The 11,031-nt window shown below is 49.7% G+C and overlaps 1 protein-coding gene across 6 annotated transcripts in view; it reads left to right on the top strand.

The window, feature by feature from the left end:
* The window catches only part of prdm5 (PR domain containing 5), a 40,521-nt gene extending 31,802 nt beyond the window's left edge, over window positions 1–8,719 (top strand). For all 6 annotated transcript variants that reach the window (XM_072710502.1, XM_072710505.1, XM_072710503.1 and 3 more), the window contains exons 14-16: window positions 605–690; window positions 5,769–5,873; window positions 7,977–8,719. In XM_072710502.1, the coding sequence (XP_072566603.1) occupies window positions 605–690; window positions 5,769–5,873; window positions 7,977–8,141 (356 nt within the window). In that variant the 3' untranslated portion in view covers window positions 8,142–8,719. The remainder of the gene's footprint in view (window positions 1–604; window positions 691–5,768; window positions 5,874–7,976) is intronic.
* Window positions 8,720–11,031: the final 2,312 nt, after the last annotated feature.

Genomic DNA, 11,031 nt, shown 5'->3' on the forward strand with positions numbered 1-11,031 from the left:
AGCAGCATCGCGTTGTAATAAGTAACGTACATTGATGCAGTGCATAGTCGTGCATAGTCATATTTCAACTTCATGATGGCGCAGTAGTGATGCACATTCAGCAGACAGCTTGAATTTTGATCCGTTTCCAGGATAGCGATATGCCGTATGATACTTTATACTGATGAGGGGTGGTGACGACATCCACACATCTACGCTCCCGGCCTCTGTTGTAGCAATTGCGAGCGTAAAACATCACTTATGATGTCCAACAACATATCGTACAGTGTTTTTCTTTCTGTGTTTAGCCAAATAAACTTGTATTTAAAGTTATTTTCTTTTCAGTTACTAGTATTTAGTTAGGTATTTTTTTTATTAGATGTTTACTTATTCAGTGATAGTAGTTATTTATCATCGTTTATCATATCACATTCAACTGATAACATGATTGGTTCATTTTGACATAACCTCAAGTGTTGGAGCACCTACATATACCTCTATATATCTATATATATATATATCTCCTCCTATGAAGGAAAACTGTCAGCCATTGGAGGTCGTCGCTATGACAACTTCCCTGCCTCTGTCTCCTCCCCCCCTGACCCGCCCCCTTTCTCCATTCCAGGTGAGCGCCCGTACCAGTGCCCCTACTGCGACAAGGCCTTCAGCAAGAACGACGGGCTGAAGATGCACATTCGCACTCACACCCGGGTAAGTGAAGCCCCACCCCCATCAACATCCACATGCTGGAGTGATTTGGCCTCCAGCCAATAGCTGTTTACCCCATCCATAACCCCGCCCCCTCCACATGACCACAAGCAGCCATGTTGATGGCAGTCTTCTTAAAGCCCTTTCTGGGCCCACAGCCAGTCGCGCCTCACTTGCTATCCAAAGGCAGGTTTGAAGGATGCCCGAGTGTCCTCTCCAGAGCTTTCTCTTTCTGGAATGTTCTTAATGTCAGCTGAAAGGGTCACCGCACATGAAAGGACGTCGAGCATCTGCGGTCCATCACGCCCCGGTGCGGCGTTACATTCTAGACGGACGCCCCACACACTTTAGCACGCGTGCTGTCGTTACCCCCCCCCCCCCCCTCCAGAGTCACATTCATAACAAGCTCCGCTAAGATCCCTCCCCTCTTTCTCTCTCTCCACTGTTGATCCGATTTTGTCTTTGCGGGTGAAAATGACAGCGGTGGAGAGTTACTCTCCTCCATTTACACCATCGTTAACAAATTAACACTCATCACATCAGAGGAGGCTGACCTCCCTCAGAGCACCGTTTCTTAGTTTGTGGTTAAAAACAAATATTTTTTTGTTCTAACCTCAGACTTTGTTTTTTTAACAGTGCATGAAGGCACCGTGCTGCTATGCTGGCAGTATGTTCCGTTTATTGTTTTTGGTTTGAATTTTTTAAAATTTGGGTTGTGACTTAATCACCAAATGAAAATGTAGGTTCTGAGCCTAATCCTATTGAGAACCACTGCTCTAGGTTTTGGTTCGGGGTTTAATGTGGACTCCATAATATGGGTTTAGTAGAGACCCCTCGACTAGAATTATACTCTAAACATTTATGACACCAATGCCCAGGAGCTCGGTTATGATTGGCTGTCTGAGATACTCCCTCTGAATGGGGTCTAACACACTGACAGAGAAGCTGGGAGCTTCAGGCTGCTTCAGATGTACGACAGCAGTGCTGGGCCGGTAAAGGAGGCAGTCACCTGATGGGTTAGGGCTGCGGGGAAAGCTTTGGAGAAGCGTAAAGGCTTTTATCGACATCAGTAGCATTTCTGCCATGGCAGCTTTTCGGCTGACACTCAACAACGACAACATCCGGCCCATAATGCAACAGCAGCTTCCCAGCCCCAGAGAGGGGAGATGGTGCTTTTTTAATTTACCTTAGTTTCTGTTGCCGTCCACTTTTTATTGGTGTTTGTCTCTGTATTTGCGTTGCTTTTTAGGATAGCTATAATCTGTCTGCAGTCTTCTCTTGTTCCCACCATGAAGTCGCTCTTTCGCTATTGGCTGTGGGCTTTCCAGGTCGTTATAAGCATAAGCCCAGCACAGTTGCCCCACCCCCCCCCCCCCCCCCAGCCCTCACACCCCATATGTAGGGAAATCCCGCCGATCAAGTCGCGTGTCAGAACACAGGTGCGTTTCAGGAGCGCGAGTCTGTTTGTGTGCTACACCTTCCTGGGTACTTCCCAGGATGCCCTAGGGGCTGCCGTCTGCTTGGAAGGAGGTGGAGAAGGCAGGGCATTCGCAGGCTTCTTTTGGCACGAGGCTGACTCGCGGTTATGGAATACATTCGCTGTACGGCGCGAGTTGGTGGGTGGGGCTTGCTGGAGGGGGTTGGGGCTTCACTGCAGGTCATTAGCGTGAGCTGGCTAGAGGCGGCAGTAAGTTGGGCTTATTGGTTGATTCGGGACCTCTGGGATTCCGTTAGCCAGGAATTCCCCTCTCCCCGGCTAAGACATGCCGCCCCAGAGCATCCTCAGTGATACGCGTATGTTTTATGGCGAAAGATGAAGGTAACTCTCAGGAAGGCCGTGGAAGTTTCCAGAAGGCCCAGTTTACCAGTGGCATTGCCGGAGACATCCATGTGTACGTCCCTGGAACACAAGCCCAGCCCCATACCAGGCAGGGTGGTCGGGCGCTTGTCTTGCTGCTTTTTCGGTTTTGGGGTCCGGAGCACGCCTCCCATGAGCCCGCAAATGAAAGCCAGCCTTCCCAGCATCCCACAGGCTCTCCTGACTTGCCCACCAGCCTACTGGGCTAGACCACCCAAACAAATGAGCTAGTGGGTTCTTATCGATCAGATCAGGAATGGTGGGCTAGCTTAGGGGGTGGAGAGTCGCGGCATTTTATCTGATCTAACTCCGACACCGACTTCCCATTGTGAGGTTCCCTGCCACAGCCCCTGCTGCTGTGCCCTCTGCTTCAGCAGGATGCCAGTCCAGAAGGCTTCCTTTTGATGGACCAGCTGCGGGACTCAAACACTTAAGGAACCCTTTGCGATTGGGGGAGGGGGGGTTGGGTGTTGGTGGCGTCTTTATAGACTGGCCAGCAGTTTTTGGGGTCAGCCAACCTTGAGGGGCGCAGGAGGAGTGAGGAATTACCCGTAACACTCAGATGAAGATGGGAGGGGTGGTGGGACAGTGACATTCGGCAGCCGTGAGTTAAAACGCATCAAGATGCTAGCTTTTGACTCGTAGGTGGTTCCAGACCCTACATAGCGAGGCTTCAGCCACCCTATTTTTTTCAAACCCTAGAAGCGCCCCTGGTTTGAGTCATTCCCGCGACGTCCTGCACGGAAATTTCCAGAAGGAAAGATGGGAAATGAGAGGCCCTGCAGAAGCTGGAATCTTTTCAGGGGCAGCCGGGTCCTCGTTTGTGTAAATAAAGCCATACGATTCCCAATTTGTTTGCTAAATGGACTCTGCCGAGGAAACGTGTCGACTGAGAGATTAAATGCTGGCTTTTTATTTGTTTGTTTTAGCCAGGAAACTCGAGCGGGCTGGTTCCAGGGGTTCAGCAGCAGGGGGGGGGCTTGGACTCTGACCCCGGTGTCTTGGGGATCTCGACCTGACTGCTGGAGATTTGGTAAACAGGCCTGGGAAGGAAGCTGCCTCGCTGCCGCATAGCAGATTTGGACCGGGCCGGGGGGCCAGAAGGGCTGGAATGGATTGAATGAGGCTGGACCTGACCATGCACCAGGCTGCTTATGAACAGTACTCATGAGTACTCACAGTGCTTGCTTCTATATGGAATCAATAGTTGCTCTTTTACTCAATTATATGGCTGAGTATCTTACGGAGTAGTGTAACAGAATTTGCCTGTGTATGTGGTTTCCAGCAGACGGTCCCCATTCTCCCTGCCACCCATCCCATTTTCCTCAACCGCCGTCCCAGTCCTGGCACCCCACCTCCCCAGTATGTCTGCCTGGCCCACCCTTGGCTCCCTGACTGCTATCAGGGCCCGCCAGGCTACATGGGGTGGGGTGACAGGCTGTCTCCACTTATTGTCATACTGTCTGGCGGGGGTCCGATTCTCCATGGTAACAGTGTCCATGGTTTCAATACAGAGACACCTGTATGGACAGGCTCAATACAAAGACACTTGCATAGAAGGGCTCAGTACAGAGACACCTGTATGGACAGGCTCAATACAAAGACACCTGCATAGAAGGGCTCAGTACAGAGACACCTGTATGGACAGGCTCAATACAAAGACACCTACATAGAAGGGCTCAGTACAGAGACACCTGTATGGACAGGCTCAATACAAAGACACCTACATAGAAGGGCTCAGTACAGAGAGACATGTATGGACAGGCTCAATACAAAGACACCTGCATAGAAGGGCTCAGTACAGAGAGACATGTATGGACAGGCTCAATACAAAGACACCTGCATAGAAGGGCTCAGTACAGAGACACCTGTATGGACAGGCTCGATACAAAGACACCTGCATAGAAGGGCTCAGTACAGAGACACCTGTATGGACAGGCTCAATACAAAGACACCTGCATAGAAGGGCTCAGTACAGAGACACTTGTATGGACAGGCTCAGGACAGTAACACATGTATGGACAGAATTGTGTGTGTGTGCATGCGTGCTAGGGGTTGCACGAGATCAGATTTTTTAAAGTTGACATCACAGATGGCGTCATTAATAAAACCACAGGAGCAGGGAATAGTTTGCAACAAGCAACAATCTCTATTCGCAAAACTGAACGCATATGCTGACAACAAATGGCTCATACACAAACATTTTTCATGGAATATTAACAAGTAGAAACAACAGACTGCAACTCAGCAGCGATAATTTATACAACAATAACACTAGTTGGCTATGACTTCCATTTAAGTGCAAAAGACGAAAGACTGAAATGTCGGTGTAAGACTTGGGGAGGAAAGCGGAACTCGTGCATGATCCAGCCGGTAAGCCTGCTCCTCGCTGTTGTACGGCACTTAGTAAATTCCACTCGACTAGTGTGCGCCACCCCTAATGCATGCATGTCCTCTGAAGTCCCAGTCTATCTCCCTGTCCCACATCCCGTGTTAAAGGCCCATGTGTTTCTCATGCCTCGTATGCATGCTGCCTTCTCCCAGTCGTCCCTCTGCGTTTAGTTTGATGGGTTTTGTTGCCGTCTCTGATTTCAGGGCTTTTACGTCTCAGCGCGGCCTGGGAGGAGGCGGATGGGGTGGGGGGGAGGAGGCTGGCTTGCTTTGAGTGCTTAAATGCCCTCCAGGTGTGGGGACAGCGATGTGGATGCTCACCCCCCCCCCCCCCCCCCCCATTTCTCCCATCTCTGTACCTACGGGAGGACATGGCGCTGCTTTTTACTCGTATTCTCGTGCTACCTTAGCTCGTCTCATCCAACGGGCCTCCTGGGTTCTGCCCCAGGCTTGCTCTTTATCCATTTAAACCTGTCAGAACGTCCTTTCATTTGGCCAGGATCTTCTTTACTTTGTTTAAATTTGGTTAAGTTTGTTTAAATCTCCCCCATGACCTTGACCAGGATAAATGGTTAGAAGATGGGTACGTGGATGGATGTGTTTAAATCAGACTTGCGTGGAGGCCTGCTCTAGATCATTCTGATACCCACACATAAGCCATTAAGAGAGAAAGCTGACATGAAGCTTTGGGGTAAAATAACGCCTCACAAACATGCTCTGTGTTTCGTTTTGGTTTTTTTGGGACGTACAGATTTATGCGGATCCCTTCGGACTCGCCGCTGCGCCGGGCCGATCTAACGAGCTGCAGTTTCATTGATGCTCTCCCTTCCAGGAGAAACCCTACAAGTGCATTGAGTGCAACAAGGCCTTCAGCCAGAAGCGAGGCCTGGACGAGCACATGAGGACGCACACCGGCGAGAAACCCTTCCAGTGTGACGTAAGTCTGAGCCCTGACCCCTAACGCCTAACCTTTGGCTTTTCTCTTACGGTCACCTGAACCTATTTCTGAAATTTCTAGGCACCTAAAGAGGCCGAGTTGAGCCACTCACCTGGCTTTGTCCGATTGGCCGCGCGTCTCACCTGGCTTTGTCCGATTGGCCGCGCGTCTCACCTGGCTTTGTCCGATTGGCCGCGCGTCTTTATTCACGTCCTGAGGCGTCCACATCATGTCCACATCCTGCAGCATCGCAGAGATGTTATAGAAAACAGCCCATGTGCGGCGCTGTCCAAACCAATCCTGTCACTGTGGCTCCAGAACAAGGCCGCAGATTTTTCCAGTGTCGCACAAAGAATTGAAGACACCCCCCCCCCCACCATGAACGTTGAATTCCCATTTAAAGGCTGCTTGAATCCCAGGATGAATAAATCAGGTCGTTTCCTGAACCTTTCAGAACGTGACGCGTCTTTTCTAGCTAAAGTGAGTCACATGGTTAAATGTGACACGGTTTCTATGAGCTTTAAAGCACCTGTTTCGCACTGTGCCTCAGACAGGCTTTATTACTCATGTAAAGCATGTTTCCTTAAAGTTGATAGAGCTTTTCTCATTAGCAAGTCTCATCTTAATTATTACCGTGGATTCTTTAATTAGTATTGGAATTAGTATACAAAGTCAAGCGGTTTTACTTGGGGATTCAACCCGATCCAGTTTGCGAATCCTGAAACAATATGACCCCCAAACATGGGACCTCTTAACAGGACCCCCAATACCCATAATACATCACTGCAGCTTCTGGAAGGAAAGCACAGAAGTGCTTTTTTTTTGGCTTTAATTTTTTGGTTGGGCTTGGCTGTAGTACCAAACCCACAACCTTCCGACGCTGGCGGATAGAGTGGCCACAGAGCCGGCACACTGCCTGATCTCCTGCTCGGGTTTGGCGTCCAGAATTTTGCGGACCACGTCATCTTTGAAAGTGGCGCATTCCTGGGATCTGTCACCGGATGCCACAGCCCGGGCGTTCTGTGAGGCGTACTGCGAATTCGAGGGCGTCGTGAAGGGAGAGGAATCCAGAAAACAGAGGATAGAACCGGGGAATGTCCCTTGCAAACTGCTGCAGATGCAAAAGGTCTTCAGTTTTATGTATCCATTTTTTTAAATGATTTTAGACAGGTTGCCGCTGGAGAGGGGGCCTCCCATGTGATTTATGTCTGCAAGCTGGAAACACAGCGAGCTTACAGTTGTTGCCCAGACCTCGGAGTTGCGCCCCCTAAAGGCCCAGAGCTTTAACTCCACTGGCTGTATCCACGGGCACATTCTGCAGGCCTGTTATACGCTCTGGTAAACGCCACGGGCAAGTCCTCCCTTCCCAGATGGGGCAGCTTAAGCTGATTAGCGGAGGGGGGGGCGCATGGCGGAGATAATTCATCACGGCCCGGGCGGTCGCTGTGCCACCTGGAAGAGGATCAACGCTCATAAAAGGGATGATTTGTGTGTTTTTAAGCAGCTTGTTCAGTAGGATTTTATTTACTTGCGAGCCACGTGGAAACGCAGTGTCTGCAGGATGGGGGTTGGGGGGGGGGTGTGTGTGTTTCGGCCCAAACAGAAGCTTCCAAAGTCCGTTTCCCTGACGGACTGCTTCCATTGCGACGTGGATCACACTGTTCTGTGTCTCTGCAGCAACTTTTTGGGGACTACATCAGCTCTGCAGATTTCATGGCTTTCATGGTCGTGACGGCCCCGTGTCACATGACAATATGGCCTGGGTACCACGATGCGGATCTACTGGTCTAACGGCTCTGTTTTTCATCGGTGAATGTTACTACTCAAAATACCCCCCCCCCTCCCAAATATCACCCCTGTCGTATAGTAGACCAGTGTTTCACAACCCAGTCCTCGGGGAAGCCCAGACAGTCCACGTTTTTGCTCCCTCCCAGCTCCCAGCCAATCAGGAACACCGAATACCTGGTACAGGTGCGCTGGGAGCTGAAAGGAAGCAAAACCGTGGAATGTCCGTTGTTCCCTGAGGACTGGGTTGGGAAACACTGTTGTAGACCAAGGTGCAAGGCAGGCAGATGTCAGAGGTAACGACGGCTCCCCCTGCAGGTGTGCGACCTGTCCTTCAGCCTGAAGAAGATGTTAATCCGCCACAAGCTGACCCACAACCCCAACCGGCCCATGGCGGAATGCCAGCTCTGCCACAAGAAGTTCACGCGCAACGACTACCTCAAGGTGCACATGGAGAACGTCCACGGCGAGACCGAAGCGTAGCACTCACCTTCCCCTCCACTGAAGGAGGGATTTCAGCATCGAACCCCGGGAAAGTGAATAAATGGCTACGCACCGTCCCAGTGGTTCTGCCGGTCCGGCATCCTCAGCACCACTGGGTATGCCTTAACCTTGGTGTATCCGATCTCCAATATGGGATCAGTGATGTTGAGATAGGTAAGGTGCTAGAGGGTGTACTCTGGGCTGCAGCCTCAGATGCAGGAATGCCAGTGAAGGCCAACCAAACAAAACCTAACCTCTACATCCTGTAGCATTTCATTTCACTTCAGCTGCTGCCATATTTACATGGATTTTTGTTCAGTGTTGGGCATTCTGCATATCCTACACACAGTTTAAACATCAGTAGATTTATTTTATTTTGTTTTTAAGGAGTGTTTCTTTAGTCCAGTGCTTCCCTGAGGTTCTCTTGCATGTGCTGTATTTTCCTTTCTATATATTCATTTAAAAAAAATCGTTGTATTGTTGTTAAAACTGAATTTTTCTGAATGTTCATACTCTTTGTATTATAATTCTGTGGTTTAGTTGTTGGCATTGCTTATTAAAATTCCTGTTTAAATTTTTTTCCTTGTCTTAGCTACTGTCAAGGAGGTTCAGTGGTGAATGACTGTGCGGGGGGGGGGGGGGGGGGGGGGTCGCTAAACTGCCCACAGTAATGTGTGATACTAATGTGTTGGTTATTTCTCTTGGTTGGTGTCTCTGCGTGTGTATTGGTATATCAGAGTGTGTTTCATGTATTTGTGTGGGTGTGTATGTGGTCCAGGTATACCTTACTTTGTGGGGACCCACAACGTTATGAAGAGCCGTTTTCTAGTTTCTTAGTCCCCATAAGGGAAAACTCTATTTTATAAAAATCCGTGACTGCAATGAAAAAACTAAAAATGCAAAAACTCTTGTATTTTGTTAGGTTAGCTTATGGTTATGGTTAGGGCAGGGTAGGGGTTAAGGTTGTCATAGTTAGCATTAGCATTTTCCCCATAGAAATGAATGAGCGGTGTGTGTTTGTGTGTGTTGGCATGTGTATTGGTATATCTGTGTGTGTTTGTGTGTTTATATGTGGTATTGTGTGTGTATTGGTGTATTTATGTGTTTTATTTGTCATATTTATGTCGGTATATTTGTGTGTGTTGCTGTATTTATTATGTGTGTGTGTGTCTGTGTGTGTGTGTTTTTAGTCATATCTCTGTATGCATTCACCGGGCCCCAGGCTGCCGATCTCCCAGAATCCCGCGCTCCCTCCTGGCCTCAATGTTCCCACGCACACTAATGAAAGCCTTGCTTGCCGAGCCGCTCGCCCCGTTAATTATAATTACGCTTTTTTAATGTAAACCGTGAAGGCCGGGCCACTCAAAGCCGAATCGCCGTTCTCACAGCGGCTCTTCGCTCGCCTCTCATTCTGCGCTCATCGGCCATTCTGGGACGATTCGGTAATTAAGGCCGTCCGCGGCCACGGCACTGGCCCACAAAGAGCCGCTGACTGATCTACAAAAGCCAGCACTGGGAGAGAAGGCTCCCTGGGGCGTCCCCACGCGGGGCCTGCTCCCTAGGGCTAGCCCCCGGGGAGGGGGGGCGGGCCGGGGGTGTTCCTGGATTGGGGCCTTGCTCGCCTAGGCCACGACTTTCAATGCGGGAGCTGTCAGCGACTTTCTATGGGCTCCTGCTGGTTGCCGGGAGATTTCCGGGCCATTCCAGCTCACGGTGATACGGACCCACACACGGACGTGCTCCCAGAATGCAGAGGTGCAAGCAGGCATACGTGAAGAATTTTGTTGTGTGTCTGCCCAATGACGATAAAGTTCACTTTGAATTGCATACATAGGCCAAGTACAAATCCATGATTTAAAAATAGACAAAAGGAATATATAATCAAGAAAACCGATGGTTTATACAAATTAGTAAATGCATAATTATTATTTTAAAGCTTGTGAGTCTTCCCAGATTAAATTTAGTCCGTAACGATTCTCACATGTACCATGCAAATCTTCCCTGCTGAGGAACATGAGATCCGGTGCAGGCGTGTATTTCTGAATGTGAGCTGACCGCCGAGGTCCTTAATTAGTGCTGTATATCCACACAGTTTGCTTTGAAAATGCATAACAGATGACACAGCGAAGCCTGGACAATTTCCTTTTATGTGTAATTAAAATGTTTGCAAACTTTAAACTAAGAAAGGAGTGGTTTTAGTTTGGTACATGTCTTCCTAAGCAGAAGCAGAGGGCCTAATCTTTGGGTGTCCCACTCATTGCCTGACCCAAAGGAGAGATACTTCCCCTCACAGAAGCAGAAGCAGGGGGTCTAATCTTGAGTGTCCCTCTCATTGCCTGAACCAAAAGGGAGATGCTTCCCCTCACAGAAGCAGAAGCAGGGGGCCTAATCTTGAGTGTCCCTCTCATTGCCTGAAGTTTTTTTCCCCCATGTGATCCAAGTGCTTCAATCCTCCTTTGAGCATCTCCGAAGGTGCTGTAGGTTTGCTCTCGGCTGGGATTTTTTTCAGTGACCCCAGCATACAGTCTCCTATCCGTGGATGTGGTCACTGCGTGTTTTTCAGGGGACCGCCCTCCGCCTTAATTGCACGTTTTCCGCGGGCCTGTGGCGACTTCCAGCACACCCAGACCCATCTGTGTGCGGTCAGGTCCAGTAGCGGATACCTCTGTAAAATGGGGTCCGGCTTTGGGATTTCCCAGCAAACCACCAGGAACGACACATAGTGGGCTGCCCCATGAACTTATTTGGCTACCATCACCCCAGCAACAAGCCGCCCCAGAGGGAATGTGAAGTAAGGACCGCAGCGGCATCACGAGATTGCACAGGAGGTGCCGACCGAGGTGTCTTTATACGTCAGGGAGGGTGTTCCAGTCTGGCTTCCTGTTGCCGT

Source organism: Paramormyrops kingsleyae, chromosome 4 (genome assembly GCF_048594095.1).
Source record: "Paramormyrops kingsleyae isolate MSU_618 chromosome 4, PKINGS_0.4, whole genome shotgun sequence".
Lineage (NCBI taxonomy): Eukaryota > Metazoa > Chordata > Actinopteri > Osteoglossiformes > Mormyridae > Paramormyrops > Paramormyrops kingsleyae.